Source organism: Tyto alba, unplaced genomic scaffold (genome assembly GCF_018691265.1).
Source record: "Tyto alba isolate M040663 unplaced genomic scaffold, T.alba_DEE_v4.0 Super-Scaffold_46, whole genome shotgun sequence".
In the NCBI taxonomy this organism is placed as follows: Eukaryota; Metazoa; Chordata; class Aves; order Strigiformes; family Tytonidae; genus Tyto; species Tyto alba.
The window spans coordinates 18,189,958-18,207,919 of NW_024881322.1; the positions used below are offsets into that span (position 1 = coordinate 18,189,958).

The window sequence follows — 17,962 nt, forward strand, 5'->3', positions numbered from 1 at the left end:
TAATTCATGCTTCAGATTTTATTTTCTTGTTGCATTTATAGGAAATGAGTAAAAAAATAACTTTTTAACTCTAATATATCCAACAGGCTGTCCAAGCTGAATATTGAAGTGTCCAGTTGCAGAGTTTACAGGGGTTAGGCTTCATAATACTGGGATCTTCCAGTTACTTTCTACTAATATTTGTTAAAGGATGTGCTGTTGCTGACTTAAGTACATTTCCTGAAATCTGTGGACTTGACTTAGTTGAAAAATAATGCAACAGTCTTATGATTGGCTATAAAGTACTTGCAAAATTACAGATTTAAGTTTTTCTGTATTTTGAGAAGGCAGAGAGTACTGTGATTCAAAATATGTTTATTTGTTGATACATTTTTGCCTATCAGAGGCTATAACAAAACAATAGACAAAAACACTTTCTCCTCTCTCTGGCAGCTGACTTTGTTTCTTAGACAAATTTAGAAGTTTTCTGGTGGATTATGAGTTAGTTCACTTTCTACATGTAAGCAGTCCGAATAAGATGCAATTTTCTGTAAAATTCAGGGTCTGTTTCTTCCCTGGATCCATGTCAGTTTTATTTTTGTCATCTGCAAAACATGATGAAATATGTCTTATAAGGAATCAAAATGTAGGTAAAACATGATTTTGTTCTTGCTTTCATTGTCAGAGCAGTAGTTCAGCTTCACTTGCTAAATAAGTTTTGTGTTTTTTGAATGCCTGTGATATTCTTGTATTTTACTACTTACAATATTTATTCTGATTCAGTCTCTTAACTGAGATTTTTATATGAAGCACTTATTTGTAAGTGGTAAGCATAACAATGTGTGAATTAATAGTTCAGTTTTAAAGGGGGAAATGGATATACTGATACTACATCTCTAGCTACATCCTTGCTTTAGTTGTACAATTAAGAAAATCATATATTTATTTTTTTAGCCTACCAACATAACCTTAGTGCAGAAATGTGTATGATAACGTCTATACAGAAACTGTTATGACCTAAGTTTTATAAAAGGCCTTATACATAGTTGTTTTGGTGGAGATTTGTCATCTGACCTTCATATATAAGGAATTTATAGTATTCTTGGAAGAATGATCCAAGGCTTTTCATGCTGGTTGTGCAGAATGACAGGAAATCAGACAGTTGACAACAGAAGACTCTCTTTCTTATGCCCCCTCACAAGAGTAGATTTATCAAAAAATAAAAGTTGAGCACCTGAACTGTTGTAGTCAGAAACCAGAAATGAGGGAAGAAAGCTACAAAATCTGTGAAAAGGGAATTGAAATTATACAGACCCAGTTGTTAATCTGAGGCTTCTTTGTAAACTCTCCTATGAAAAGAATTCAAAAAAAGTTATATTTTCATCTCCATTTTATAATGGAAAGCAATAAAAGGAATTGAGAAAATTAAAAGATACGGTATGATTTAATTAGGAGATAGGTGGATAGGAAAGTGGAAGCAGTGAAGAGAAAAATACATGGGGCTTGTGAGAAAGTGGAATACGAGTAAGACATTGAAGATTATCAAGTGTGGGAATTCAATCACAGAGAAATAGGTCTGGCAGAAACTCATCCTGAAATAGCTATTACTTCTAACTGGTATAATTGGCATTAATTTGACAGTTTCTGTATGTCATTGCATCATATTATAGACATATACAGTAAAAAAGAAGACCAATGGAATCACATAATTTAGTATCATAATCTTTTAGAGTAAGTACTGACTTTCCTTGTGGTCATGAAAGATCAAATATAATAATAGGTTATTGATCCTCACTGGAATATTGGGTTGTGTTACATTAAAATAAAGTAATTACTAATTATAAATATAGATAATGTTACTACCATATGCTTGCCTCAGAGGAGAAACAGCTATACTGACAATACATCATAAAATAAATCTTTGTTATAAAAATAATTTATTAAGAATAATGTTTCGTAGCAAAGTCTCAGTACTGATATAGATCACTTTCAGGTTTCATCCACTATCAATCATCTCTATTTCAGAAGAATGCAAGCAATATTGTACAGAAACTTTTTCTTTGCTTGTATATTTGAATATTTGCAATTTCTTCTTATTTTCTAGAAAAGCATATTAAAATTATTTTTATTACTTACCTTAAAACAAACTATGTTAGTGTTTTCAGTCAAAGAGGTATCAATAGCATATTCTGGTTTTTATGGTTTTTTACTCCTGAATCCACAAAGTCGCAACATCAGCTCCAAGTTTTGAAAATTAGAGATTGGTTTAAATGAAGATCTTACCATCTGTCTTGACCACAAAGAAACACAAATATGTTGCAACTTGATAAAAACATTTGTTTGGCACTCTGTCAAACATTTACTATTTGTGACAGGGAATACTTGTGTGACCTACTTGTACTTCGAAATACCAAAGAGAAGTCATAGATGTTCAAAAGGAAATACAAGCTACTGGATAGTTAACCACTGTTTAGGTTTTCCACTGTGGTAAACCAATACTGTAGCATGAGAGTCATTCTCCTGGAGCACTCAGAGGTCTCCTTTGTCTAGTTACAGACATGTGCAAGAAGTTACAGATGTGGAAATGCCACTTTTTCTCAATCACTTGTCCACTTAGGCTGCACCTTCACTTTTGTCACAGTAGGAAAAAGGTAATATTGACAAATGGAGAGAGACTTATTTCACCAAGTGGAAATACAACAAGTGTGGAACCTCTCCGAAAATTCCAAAAGCAGTTTAAATCAAATATATATTTGAACTTTCTGTAATGGACCTTACTAAACACTGGCCTGGAAGTATTTAGACCAAAAATCTATAGTTTGAAACTATCTCTGATAACATAAACTATATAGATTCATTAAGAAGAAAACCAGCTTTACCCAAAGGACAGCATATTCAAAACACTATCAAATTGATTCTATTTCTCATAATTGGCAATAGAAATGCATTGTTAGCATAGAGAATGAAGAATGCATTTCCCCACAATTGAGGACTTTATGGAGAGGCAGGCTCCAGGGCTGAAGATTTTGAGGGAAATTTTATTAACACTGCTGCATGCTATTACTTCTTTAGAAAAGGGATTGCCACTAAAGCTGCAAAGAATGAAAACTGACACTTCATCATAATTTTGTGTTTCTTGGTGAACTGCATCAATATCTTTTAATCTGTGATGTCATATACATCTCCATCAATCTGGACACTTTATATAACTTCAGTTGCTAAGACAGATATTCTTGTCATCTTTACATCTTTCTTTGGGCACAGACACCTTGATCATCCAGGTGAAAAACACAGGTGCTAAATCAGTGTCTGCTCCACCGTAGATCTCCATGGGTGGCAGGGGGGGCCGCCCTGCCGTCTCCCCACAGGATACAGGGGGGTCTCTGCTCCGGCACACCTCCCCCCTCCTTTCTTCCTCCGTTCCTCCACTGACCTTGGTGTTCATGCAGCTGCAGCAACTTCTCCTCACCAGTCCCACTGCTCCTCACCATGTCCCTTCTTAAATACGTTATCGCAGAGGTGCAGCCGATTGGCTCAGTTTTGGTGCAGAGGTGGAGCTGACTTGGAGCTGGGGGAGCTCTGAGAAGCTTCTCACAGAGGCCACCCCTATAGCCACCCCCCGCTACCAAAAAACCCCACCACTCACTCAACCCAGGACAGATGACATATGGTATGGAATATCCCTTGGGTCAGTTGGGATCAGCTGTCTCAGCTCTGTCCCCTTCTAATATCTTATGCACCTCCATCCTGCTTGCTGGTGGGACAGTGTGAGAAGCAGAAAAGGCCTTGATGCTGTGTAAGAACTGCTCAGCAGTATCTACAACATTGCTGTGTTATCAACACTGTTTAATCACAAATCCAAAATATGGAACCATGACACTGTAAGAAAATTACCTCCCTCCCAGATAAAACCAGTACAGATGTGACCAGATCCTGCAAAAGACTAGGTGATGCAGCTGCCTGCAGTAGCAGAGAGCTGTCCTCAGTGACTGCAGCCTCTCTTGCATTGCCTATGTAGTCTTTGCTTACATCTAGAAGTGATAGACTTCTTGGTATCTTTATATCCATGTGGCAACTTTTATCTCATAGACTTCTTTTAAGGCAAGAAGCATCTGCAGTAAACTACATTTAAGCCATCAGAAAAGAAAAGATATATCAACATTTGGCAAATTTACATACTTATTCCATTAAAATACAGCACAATATTGTCAAAGCTATCAGCACACCAACTGCAAATACTCTGGGCCCTAGGTCTTTGGACCGAAAGTATTACATTTTAATTTCTGCTTTCACCTAATGCTGATAAAAATTCCACAGCCTGAAAGATCAGAGAAGCACAACCCAGTTGCTTCAGGGTCAGTTTCCCCATAAGGTCTACCCACGATTGCTTGGAGTTCTGAAGAGTACCATTCTTATGGATAAGGGGTGGGGTGTGGTATTAGGACTTCTTACTCCATCATCAGTCATCTTTGGTCATGACCGGATTGTCACAGGTTGTTAGAAACTCATGGCCCAGAGCCGTTTCAGTCCACGCAGTCAGGGCTGTGACAGCATACTATGTAGTAAAAAGTCTTGAGGGGGGTGGTTCATCAAGTATTTTGTTAGGAAAAGACAGGCTCATCTCAGAGGCAATTGCATTAGGAAATGAATGGTGAGTTCTGCTAAGTTTGCTTCAGTGTTTTGTTGAGAAAAAAGTGGTCATGTGTAACATAAGGAGAGTTGAGCTCAAAGGCTAACAGGAAAGATAATGGAAATCTATCAGAGCAATAAAGTGGAGCGATCTGACTAATGAATAGGTCACTAATCCTGTGTGAGTGTGGTCAACAAAATACTAAGCAAATACTTGACATTCTACAGTCAGTGCAGCAAAGCAGATTTTTCTAAACAAGGGAGTCTCCATTTGGCCTAATACATAGCAAGAAGTATAGCACACCATACTTTCCCTGTAGCTCAAGACCTAACCTTGGTCGCTCAGTTGTCTCATAATGCTGTGAGTAAATGCAGTGAGATAATCTGTAGCTATAGCCCCATGGAACTCAGCTGCCTCTGGAGGTGACACAGTTGTACACATTGCAGGAATACAATTTTTTTAAACTTCAGTAAATACCTTGTTTAGTATCCTTTCTCATTTCCCCTGCTACTGTAATACATGTGTGTGGATACACACACACTCAGACAAGAGGTAAGGGTATAAAAAACATGAAGGGGCCATCAAGACATTAGCCTATGGATAAAGTTGCATATCCTTGCAAAACAAGGTCATCTGTCGTTTTAGCAAAAGCACTAAAAAAAACCCTAACTGAAATTAAATTATTTCTGAGACACATATGTAAATGTTTACATTCTGAGGGAAAGTGAGTGAAAGTATCGATGTTTTGCTTGTGCTCTATAGCAAAGTGTTTACATAATGAAAAAAGATATCTGTTATTTTATATTACCTCTATACTGCACCATTGCTTTAAATGTGCTTGAATATATTGGAGCATTCACTTTCAGATAATTATTTCTGATGGATGGGTGTACATTTAAAATGTTTTGTAGTGGGATATTTAATTATTTTCCAACTAGAGCACTTTTGTGATAATAGACCTCACTTTCCTTCCTCAATAGATCTAGCAGTATCATGTATTATGTTTATAACACAATTTGTAGATAATCCTTTAAGGTTTTCTGATGGATTTTGTTTTATTTTTGTTTAGCAATGACTGTTACAAATTTCTTCTATTTGGCTTTTGCATAGCTTGATGTTTGAAATACCTGTTTGTTCCCCTTCTCCTTATCAGTTCCAGGATAATTTAAGGGGTCTACCTTAAGAAGATCAAACAAAACAAATAAATTATGACAACATCAAAAAAACCCACAAACCTGATGACTTCACTATATTGAGAGATGGTTTTAAGTAGTTAGGAAAAAGCAGAATTTGTTTTGAGGCTACTTTTACTCATCATTTTACAGTTAGAAACAACTTTTCTATTTATTAGATAAGCAGAAAGAAAAACAATAATTTGTAAGATCATTGATTCCAACTCCAGATAGAAGTAGGTTAAGAAATCCTCATGCTGAGTAAGAAGCTACAGGTGTACAAGCTGTATGATACATAATAAAGACTAAATAAAGCTTGACATCTGTCCTCCTAGGGTGTCTCATTGAGAGAAGCATCACTGTTGTGGGTTTGCCTTCTTCCATGCCCCAATGAAAGTAAAATGGGAAGCAATCTTCTGGGGCTGAGACTGGAGGGGAAATTAAAATACAATATGAGAGTAACGTCTAAGGACTAAAGGGAAACTGAGGTCTTCTGAGGGGAGATAATTAGCAAATCATGTGTAATACCATAAAAATACTTTATTTCAATAATGAGAACTGATTCTAGATACAGAAAGTATGATGCTGTGGTTGTTACAATTAAAGGTTGAAATCAGTCAGAATAGAAAGAGCTTACTGAAAGAATAGGCTCAAAGTTTTCTTAAAAATTAGTATAGATGTGGTTGGGACCTTTACAGAAAGGAAATAAATAGCTGAACAGTAAATTATCTTGGAATTTTACTTTTAATAATATATGGTATTGCTTCTTTCCTCAACTTTTATCTCTTCATTGGCTACTTAAGTAATTTATTATTTAGAAGAAGTATGTTGGTATGCTTATTGTCCATATAATGTCTAACAAGTAACACCATTTTTCTATATCTTACAAAATGTCACCTGTGATACTGAAGTAGGGTAAGTGTAATTTTTTTACACAGAGCAGAATCCAACATACCTGAATACAACATTATTCATGTAAGATAGCTTTATGCTTACTAAAAAATTCTATTTTACAGAAGCCCAAAAGTAAGACTAAAAGGTCTCAGATATCTATATTAAGAATAAACAAGCCCAAATGAAACAATAGTTTGGAATAAAAAGACAAAGGAGAGGATAAGCATGAAAAATCATTACTAAGAGATACAAATTTGGAAGACGGAACAAACTTACTTATAGACTCATAGAATCATTTAGGTTGGAAAAGACCTTTAAGATTGTCAAGTCCAACTGTTAACCTAACACCACCAAGTCCAGCACTAAACCATGTCCCTAAGCACCACACCTACACATCTTTTAAATACCTTCAGGGATGGTATCTCGATCTCTTCCCTGGGCAGCCTGTTCCAGTGCTTGATAACCCTTTATGTGATGAAATTTTCCTAGTATCCAATCTAAACCTCTCCTGGCGCAACCTGAAGCCATTTCCTCTCCTGTAAGTTGTTACTTGGGAGAAGGGACTGACACCCACCTCACTACAGCTTCCTTTCAGGTGGTTGTAGAAAGTGATAAGGTCTCCCTTGAGCCTCCTTTTCTCCAGGCTAAACAACTTCATTTCCCTTAGCTGGTCCTCATAAGACTTGTGCTCTAGACCCTTCACCAGCTTTGTTGCCCTTCTTCGGGCTTGTGTTGTGGAAGCTCTCAAATAAACAAATAACAACCAAGATAAAATTTATTTTTCAACACAATTAACCGGCACTCTGCAAACATACAAATGACGGGTTCAGATGTCTGTGAGAAGAGAAAAAAACTATCACATAATTTCAGTAACTAACTCTAACTAAGCATATCACTTACATTCCGTGGCCTTCTGGGCTATCCCTTCAGGAGGAGGTGATCCATTAAGAATCAAATTTAGAAGAAAAGGACCTTCTACTACAATATCTTGTGTGGTATGTAACCTCTCTGTTTCCTTAGCTTCTTTTAGTGAGAGGAGACCCTTCTCCCACTCTGAATATTGCTGGTCAGTTTCCTTAAGTGAGGTAGAAAAAAACAAGAAAGGTCTAGCTGGTCCCCACGGTCCCTTCTCCACACCACCTCTTAGGGTTTAACAACAACCCCCCCAAAAAAAAAAAGACTTTCAACCTCAAGGATCTTCTTAGGGCAGCATCCCAACCCATAGGAACCACAAGGAGTTTCCTTGGGCAGCCGCCCTATCCAAGGGGAGAGTCCTTAACCACAGCACACACCACCCCACTCCAGGGGGGACTGGCACAAAATGGCTCCCCCAGGGGACTCCATTTATACCCAGACTGAATCTGACCTGTGGTCAGTATCTACCCCTATTGGCTGAGGACCCCAATTACCATATACTCTGAGAACAAGGGCACAGAAAAGGTTCAATAGCCAGGAAACCCCATTTTCATCGGGCAGGTGCACCTGCCCCAGTATGTATGGATATTCTGTGAGCTTACCTAATAAAATACTCAATTCCAAAATGTGACCAACCTAGATTTTTTTCCCAAAAAATTTGCTGTCAAGCAAGTTGACAAGCAAAATTGACAAGCAACTGAAGAGGTGAGTTAAGTCACAGCACACTTGAGTTCCCCATGGTGCCTTTATGTGAAGCGTAGATTGGTTTCAGTGTTGTATGTGGTATATGCATAGATGTGATGTAAGGATGACCACTACAGGAAGTGCCATTGAAAGGGTAGGAGCAATGGTAGATGTTTGTACAATTGGGTTTTACTGAAATTTTCTAGGTGCAGTTAAATCCCACACTTCATTAAGTTTTCTGGACCAAATTCAACACTAAGTTATGCACTTTAGTACCTTATTGAACTCAACAGGCTTATAGGGGCTGAAGTCAGCATTAACTATAGCCATCTGTTATTTTATCATGCCATACTCAATTATTTTTATTTAGCTCTTTCACTCATATGCAATAAAACTGTCAAAGTTGTCAAGAACTCCAAGAAATGAAGCCTTGGAGTTGATGCCTTAAGATTTTTAATATTTCTTCCAATACAGATCCTTGTGCCTTAAAAATCCTGCCAGAAGCACATTTGGTCTGATAGTTTGATAGGACATGATCCAAAGGCTTGTGGATAGTTAGTAGAATAGATAACTGCAAAGAATTTATCATTTATCTGTATAGATCTTGCAATAGTATATTCAACAGTACGGATATTAAAAACATATATTTCATTAGATAACTGCTTTTAGTGTGCACATAGTAAAATGTTACCATTACTATAGTACATTCAGATGTACAAAAATGCATTCAGATCTACAAAAATGTAATTTAAAAATGGTTGGGGTTTTAAATTAGAGAATTTCTGAAACAGATGATAATACTTAGTACAGTCCTTTACGATTTTCTTCCCTCAGAGCTAAGGTAGCCTGCTATTTCATGAGAAGTTTTAGCATGTGTGGATGGATCATGGAATGAATACAGGTTTCTCATTGTCAAAGTGATTAGGAAGAAAGACAACTAACTTTCTGGGCCATGTAGAATAGATGAATTGATCATTTAATTTATTGTCCTTCATCTGATTATACCTGCTTTGAACAGAATTTTCTCATGTTTCTGTCAGAAAACAAAGCATTTAAACCTTTCTAAGGATTACTAAAAAACTTTTTTGATATTGTGAATTGTGGGCTATTTTTAATATATTTATTTATTAAATATTATTTTTCAAAAGGTCTTTTGAATTTTGAAATATTTTGAGATAAAATAATTGTACTGTTTTGAAATTGACAAATGAAATCTTTAACTAATTAAAAAAAAAAAAAAAAACAACAAAACACGTTCTTTGATCAATCAATTTTCCCTTTCTAATGTCATTTTTCCTTGGAAAATTTCTGTAGCATCTAATTTCAGCTCCAGGTGCACAGGAGAACTTCCTTTTCTTGGCTTCGGCTCAATCTCAAGTAATCTTGTCTCCATAATCACCCAAAGTGGAAGGGACATCCCAATATAAGATTCAGCATTTCTCCCAAAGGAAATGCCACACACATTCCCTGTACTACTTAAAAAAATTGGAAACTGAGACAGGAAATTGAATAAATATTTGACAAATACAAAGATTTAGAGATGCTGGTGATCAGTTACAGCATGGTAGGATTCCTAGAAGCCATTCTTAAAATATTTTGGTATTGAAATATGGAAAATTAACAGTCAAGGCAGAGGAGCTGCTAGGCTCCAAATGAAATGACGCCCTACTTTTTTTTTTTTTTTTTTTTTTTTTTTTTGGGAAGGAACACTGAAGAAATTAAGTTCATAAGAGGAGCTACTCTACTTGAAGGAGAGATCTTCTGTATGCACTGTTTTGTTGGAAGAAGAATATAATCAACTACTCACAAAAGGCAGATTATTACTTGAAATTGATCCATATTGTTCAAAAGAAAGAAGAACCCAGTGTGCTGGGTAGTCACCTTTTGCTGGGGTTATTCAGTTTCTCACAAACTCCTATTTAAAAGGAAATTATAGAAAACCTTTCAAGCAGGAGCCATGAAGAGCCAGTCTAAACTGTTTCAATCTCCTTCCTGATGGCCTTTTTAAATGAGACATTTCTCATCAATTTCTCAGTGTATCTAACTTCATATTTCCAGCGCATACGGAATCAGGAGGTGTTGTAATAAGACTGGCATACATTCTGGACTTCAAAGTTCATTCTGAGTTGCCAGAGGTTTCTGTGTCTCGTCTCTTGCCAAGCAGAGAAAAGGGAAGAAATGGAGCAGGCTTCCTGTCAACTTTTTAACTCAGAAACTTTCACTAAACTGCTTGCTTAAATTCTGTGTTGATACAATTTCATCATCAGGCATCATCTTAAATTGTTCAGCTGAATCCCACATGCCTGGTCATATTGGAAAGTGTTGTTCAGACACTGTCTTTGGAAGACTAATGCTGTTCTAAGTTTTTTGTAAAAAATAAATAAATAAGATGTTAATAACTGATTTTAAAAATAAGCATTTTATTAACAAGTTTTTAAATTCTATAATGTATACCTTATAAAGTATTCATTTTCTAATCACTAGTAAAGCATATAATCCTCATAAGGATGTTTACAGTGGTTTGAATTAACCTGTATTTAATTAAGAGCATTGGTGTTATGGGATTATAAAATTTGAGAGTTGTCCAAAGGAGAAAATTTATCTCCTAATGTAATTTTAAAGTTTTTTAATATTAAAGGTCAGGGGAGGGATAGACCGTATAAAGTGAAAAAGGAGAACTAAGTCTCAACCCCAGGAGAAAAGTATAAATGAAACATGCCTTTGCATGGCTAATTTAAACTAGTTTCTTCTTCAGAGAAGGTTTGAAGTTCCTGAAAGTAACTTAAGTGACTTAATTCCAGTGTTTATTTTGTACAGTTCAGTGTCATTGAGGGTATCTTAAATGTGTTCATCATTCTTCTGGTCAGATTATTTTTGAATATGATGCTTGTGTATTAAGTTAATTTGATCTGAACTATTCACTTTTTTATAATTTCTAAACAAGTGTTGCTTACACCTGCTCCACCATCAGCCTCATGTCTTCAGTATAATTTATCTTTACTAATAGATATCAAAGGATGGACTTGTTTATTTAGTAATTTGGGTGCTGGTATTAGATAATCTTTCATCATATTGTTTAGATTTTCAAGAGGTGAGTGCTCTCAAAAATATTTTTGAGTGGTCTCAAAAATAAAAGTCCAGACTGCTTCCCTGTTTTACTTCTGCATTTTCCACTGAAACAAACTTCTAGCTAATCCTTGTTTGCCCATTACTAACAATTGTACCTGCATATGGGCTTTGTTCACGCAACCAAAACACCACTTATTTCATAATGAAGTAAGTGCATGTTGCTAAAGGTTGGGGGCACTTCCTTATTTTTTTAATAGCATGCTAGAGAAGTATAACTGCCTTAAGATCAGTATTAATTATAAGAATTCAAACTTCTCCTTCTCTTGCTGTTATAAATATGAGAACAACATATTTTGTAGGACCTCAGCCCATCCAATGCCAGTGCGGAAAAAAACTTGAATTGAGTTATGACTCTTTGTCAGTTTATATGATCCCATATAGTAATGAGAAATTTTCTATAGCACCCCTTGGCAGCTAAATCAAGGGTGAGTCACTAGCTCCAGCTTAACATATAAGGGTATCTGAGGTGACAAGACAAGCAGGAAGAGGACAAGAGCTCTGTAAGAATCCCTGAGAACAGCAAATTCAAGTGGAAATAAAAGTTTTCAGACTGGAGTATACTGTGGGCAGTTTACAGTTACTAAGAAGGGCAGAGCCCTGGGGACAGGTTTAATCTAAAAGTATGGCTTTTGTGCTGCATAGTATGCAAATAAAGAAGTTAACTAAATTTTGTCAAAACATTTCAAAAGTTAGCTAGTTCTGTTTTAATCCTATCTTTTCTCTGCCCTGTTTTTAATCCTGTTAATTAGAGTTGCATATTTTCAAGTAACTTGCTTCCAGATTATTAAGGCTGCTGCCAAAACTGCATTGCTCATTAAATTCTCCATAATATTAGCTCTTCTTAGCAGTTCTAATACAAAAAAAGTCTTTGCCAAATATTTTTGGAGGAGAGAAAATACTAATACTTGGCACATTTTTACCCTTTGCAACGTTTTATACAGACATTCATTTGCAGATATTAACTGTACTAAACTGCTTTATACCTCTCTCAGGTTATGGAAATTCAGGGTTTACGGTAGAGGGGTTTGCATAATATAAAGCGATGTCTTGTGATAGGTGGAAAATTGTATAACTTTAACATGGGAATACTTGGGAGTTTGTATTCTTTAAACAACTACTAATAATTAAATAATATGTGTTTGACACTGCAGTTTCAATGCAGTAGGTGTTTTATTTGTATTCTCAAAACAACTCCGCTTCCTCAGCTCATGTAAGCATATCTTTCAAAATTAAGTCCATTCCTACTTGTAATCTGTTCTCTGTGTGTTTTCCTGTGTAGGACTGGACTGATAATTAAGTGCTGTTTAACAAAATTGGAGGAAATAAATAAGCCAGTAACAGAAATCTGTTTGTATGAAATCATTATATAAACAAATTAATAGTGATATAAAATCTTATCATTACTTTGAATATGTCATTTGCTGATATATGGATAATGCATTTCTTTTTTTATATATCACAGAATGTTTATAAAGGGTAAGTAGATGACTGCAATCAAAATAATGATAAATCTTACACTAAAACCTGCTGCTTTCATTCAAAGGCACCCTGAAGCACTTTGCAGACTGTTATATATAGGAAAATAAATTAAAAATATAAAATTACACTGAGATTTCATCAGTATCTCTTGGTAATAATTACAGGATTTGATCAGATTCATTCATCTCCCATTTGGCTATTAATAGGAATATAACACACTCAGAATTCAATCTTTATTCTCTTAAGGGAATTTTCTTTGGTGAGGAAAAACTTCAGAGACTTTCTCCACCCTCTTAATGTGCAAAGTCTTTAAATACCAGCAGAAACATTATCACTTGCAGGAATTAAGTGTTCGAGCTGTGATTATTTCTAAGTGTGTAGTACAAAGTCAAGCATTATAATCAGTCTTTGGTTTATAACTTTTTTGACTTTGTCAGAGCTGATTAGTATGTCCAGAGGAATCTAGAAGTACCCTAGAAAAACATAGCAGAGCCACTCATTCTCTTGAGTGTATTTGGCTTTTTTTTGAACATGTGGGCCAAAAGCAATCATTATCCTTTTTATATTAAGAGCGAACGAACTACATAAGTTCTGCTGGAGAAAAGACAATGCACTTCTTTCAACTCTTAGTCCGGTACTCCCAGCCCTCAATAGCTTCTGTGCAGAGGAGAAAGTATTTCCTACAGTGATGAGACAAGAAAGAGATTGTCAGAAAATAAGTCTATTCCTTAAAAGAATTCTAAAATTTAAATTTATTGTCATGGCAACAGCTTTAAAGTGACCATATCACAAAATGCATTAATAAAATATTAAAAATAGTAGAAATATGATCAGAAAAGAGAGATAAAATTGTTACTGCTCATTTTTATTTCCTTCAAAGAAGGTGAAAGCTATTGGTGACAGGAAAAGGGCTGCCCTTTAACATCCTTATTTGGAACTGAAATATTAGCTCTTTTTGTGAGAGGGGAAGGAAAGAAGAGAAATGTCAATAGTTTTCTTTTTAGTACTCTTTGAAGAATTCTTTATTTTAAATAGACATGTCCATCTTTAAAGCATTCTTTGAAAGAGTAACAATCAGCAGAGAAATCCAGTCTCAGAGGAGAATCTCAGAAAGAGTAGAGTAAAGTGATGACCTACATTTATCCCCTATTAGAAGGGAGTGGGTCCCATGGATACAGGTCTTTAGCAGAGATGGAAGATTAGATCTACATAGCTGACTTTGTTATTCACTCTTTTCTTCCTTAAAGGGAAAGCCCTTTAATCTCCCTTTTCTTATATTTCCTGTCTCTAAATTGATGAATATGAGACCTTTGTAAAGGGCACCGCATTGTGTGGATTAAAAGCAGTATGCTACAACCTAGCACAAACTGGAGAAGCAGCCTGTGAGGATTAGTCCTCTCCATTTTCCTTCCTTTCTAGCAGTCCCCTGTAGCTGCCTCACCTACACAACACCTGGTTTAGTCATGTCCACCCAGAGAGGGTTAATGATCTCAGCAACACAAATTGCCCACAAAGAAAGGCAAGTGTTCTGAAGGGGAAGAACATACAGATTAACTAAAACATTCATCTAGTGTCTGAAAAACTCCAGTAATTAAATCTGTAATTACTCTCTTCATCACAGAGAACAGACGTGATTTCCAATGAACTGTTGTTCGGAAATGTGATGGTTATTTTCTTAATTACTTCAACTGTGCTTCTTTTAAAAAGAATGTTTTGCCTTCCAAATCTTCAGAAGGGCCCAGTGAAGATGATGGCTGGAGATGCTACCATAAAATACTTCTGCGCTACTGGAAAACTCTGAGCATTACCACAGATAATGCAGATCCCTGCTGTGCTTCCCAGTTGTTAGCAATCTAAAGAGTCAGATCATGGAGTCATCCAAGTTAGAGATTAAAAAGCCTTTCAGTTTCCTGAAATCCTTTCAGGAAGAAAACTAGTTATAGTCACTGTGCACTTCAGTAACTTTTCCAGATCCTGAATTTATCCTTCATCCTATGGTATTTTTGAACAAAGGTATTGGTTTTTAGATCAGAAAGTTCCTTAGTTAGATATTTAATTACATGGCAAGGTACATCTAAAAAGAAGGAGAAAAAAAAGAGGGAGAAATAAGTGTATTTATTTTGTTTCCTCTTACTTTCTTTTGTATCAAAAAGTACAGTCCTAACACAAGGAAAGGAAAGGGGAAAGGAAAGGAGAGGAAAAGAGAGGAAAGGAGAGGAAAGGAGAGGCGAGACAGGGCGAGGCAAGATGAGGTGTGGAAAGGCAAGGCGAGATGAGGTGAGGTGAGGAAAAGAGAAAGGAAAGGGGAAAGCGGAAAGGGGAAAAAGGAAAGGGGAAAGGAGAAAGGAGAAAGGGAAAAGGGGAAAGGAGAAAAGTGGAAAGAAAGGCACCTAATTAAATTTCATTTATTTTCTATTTGGAAGAAACAGCAATTAATGTGACAGCTGGATTAATCTCTTGAATTGATAAAGGAAAAATGTTGTAACTGTGCATTTGGTCTAAGCATGAAAAAGGCATCAGGTTACTCACTGCAGTTGAAATCAGGAGCTGTTAGACAAGCCTATAAATTGAGTTTTAGTGATCTTGGAACTAAAATGGAGTTTGAGCTGCATACTCATAGATTCACAAGTTTAGGGTTTTTTGGACTTAGGCACTTAGTGTTAGAAATGACAGGACTAAGATGACAAGCCTTTTCAGATAATTAGTCTTTAATTTCTCTTTTTTAATATAATAGTAAAAATGTTAAATATAAAAGAAACCCTGTTTCCTTTGTATGTAGAGATTGTATCATTAGGATAACAATTGGCAGCAACTAGAGCAAAAAAGATACACTTCTAGGAAGCATTAGGATTTTTTTTTCCCTCTCAGAAGACATTAGCAAGGACATGAATAACAAAGTGTTACCCACTAGTATGGAGCCAGTCAGTCTGGAAAGCAGGGAGACCCACACAAGCCCAGCTGAGTCCAGGACTGGCTGCAAAGCAAGATGCTACTCTGACTGTGTGCCTGGGTGACAGTAGATGCTATCCACCTGCTTTCCAGTAAACGGGCAGCATTATTGCTCAAACTGGTGTCATTTGAGACAGGTTTTTAGATGGTAACATTGTACTTGTATAATTATTGCATATCTATTCTTTGGGTACTTAGTTCACTGAATGGTAATAATGATCAAGGAAATTGTTTTAATTTTTCACAATTGCTTTCTTTTTCTCTCTCTCTGTAATTCAGGAGGAAAGACACTGGGATGTTGTCATACAAAGAGCACCTACCAGTGAGTCAGGTAGTGGTTGGAGATGTTGACCGGCCTGGGTCTGAAGCCAAGATATCTGTGGGTCCCGTTCGCTGTCAAGGAGATCGTAAGTTGGCGTTTTTTCTTCCACTTACTCCTGGGTAGAAAGCAAGCTGAATTGGAAATTGGTAACTCTATAGACATCCCATGCACAGTTAGAGAAGTGACTGTCTACTCAGAGCCCTTTTTCTATGAAAGCATGATATGATTTGAGAGATTTTGTCTACAAAACTGCACATATAATGGCTCATCTTTGCTTTTAAAATATCAATATTTGTCTTTTTTTTTATGGTAAATGTGGAAATTTTGATCATTCAACTAGGTTTATGTAGATATAAGCAGTAATACATATTGCATTAGAAATCATAAGAAATCTGTGTTTCTTGTCGGTGTCATTATCATTGCTATGCATATCACTGTAAACTATGGGATATAAATAGTAGCATGATGACAAAACTTACCACTGTAAACTCTGTTTACAGGTGTATAAAATTTGACAAGATTGTTATCAAGCATTAACCATATCAGGTCTAGACATGTTTCCATGTAAAACATTGAGAGTTTTTTGTAGCAGTCTCTGATTTCCAGGCTGAGTGCTGATTAGAAGTGTACATCCTCCAGTTTGATCAGCATGTGAAAGAGTAAATCAGTAAAATGGAAAGTTTGCACTTCACACATGCACAAAAAAGCTGGGATGCAGTGGGGAGGATTGGATTCTTCCTTCAACTTACTTTGTATTTCAAAAGGTGAAATTCACCACTGAAGGCAGAGAAACTGCCTAAGGCGCTTTTAAATCACACTTCAAAAACTTAAACTCTGTGCAGTTGACACATACGTTGTACTTGACCTCTGTATTTGAAGGCCATTTTGTTACAAGAGGTGTGCTAAGGAAAAATTGCCTGATTTAATTTACAATTACTCATATTCACATGGTCTATAAGGAATATAAAATCCATCCTCATATGCTGGTAAAGTTTACTATAAGTCAGCCTATGAGACTGAAATGGTGTAGAAACATTGAATGGGTGGACATAGTACATGCAAGGTGAACATTCTTGTTCTATCCAGTCTAACATGGCACAACAAGGATGAGCACTGTTTGTCCTTCCTCCTCTATACTTTGACAGATACATGCTTTCCATCTGCATGTTTCTAAGTACTTTACAAAGGAGGTCAGTATCATTATCCCTGCCTTAAGTTAAAGTAATAAATCCCAACTGAGGGTAAGTCTTACACTCAGAGTCATCTGTCAGAAAAGTACAAAAGAGAATTTTCCAGGTCCCAGTCTGGTGCCTCAAAACCCTAAGCCATTGCTCAGTGATACAAATGGATGTGGTTTAGCCTCTTTTTCTGTTTGTGATCTTTCTGGGTTGTGCAAATGATTCCTCCAGCTTTTGTTAATGAATCTGATGCCTAACATGCAGAAACAAATATCATTGGATGTTTGCAGACTTTCACATCACCTATTTGTTGCTTGCTATTTATGGCGTTTGGCTAATCATAGGTCAGTTTGTGTTTGTTTGTTTCTCAGCCATGTTTGACAAACATTTTCATAAAAGTCTCTTACAACCCATGACTAATAAATAACAAATAGCGTCTTTCTTGCACCTGTATTCCTCATATTCTGAATCTGAGTACTGCTAGAAATATCAGTCTCTAAAATGTGAGCCATTTCTAAATATTAGTATAAAAGAAACCTCACTTAAGCAGATAGTAGCATTTTTTAGAGTGTGACTGAGTGACACAGACATTTGGGAAACTGAACAGATGTATTCCTCACATCCTGCTTAA

At 36.1% G+C, this 17,962-nt stretch overlaps 1 protein-coding gene across 1 annotated transcript in view; it reads left to right on the top strand.

Moving 5' to 3' along the window:
- CNTNAP2 (contactin associated protein 2) overlaps positions 1-17,962 on the top strand; it is a 1,392,626-nt gene that overhangs the window by 1,181,172 nt on the left and 193,492 nt on the right. Inside the window, exon 15 of the mRNA XM_042806379.1 lies at positions 16,111-16,238. Within this exon, the coding sequence (XP_042662313.1) occupies positions 16,111-16,238 (128 nt within the window). The remainder of the gene's footprint in view (positions 1-16,110; positions 16,239-17,962) is intronic.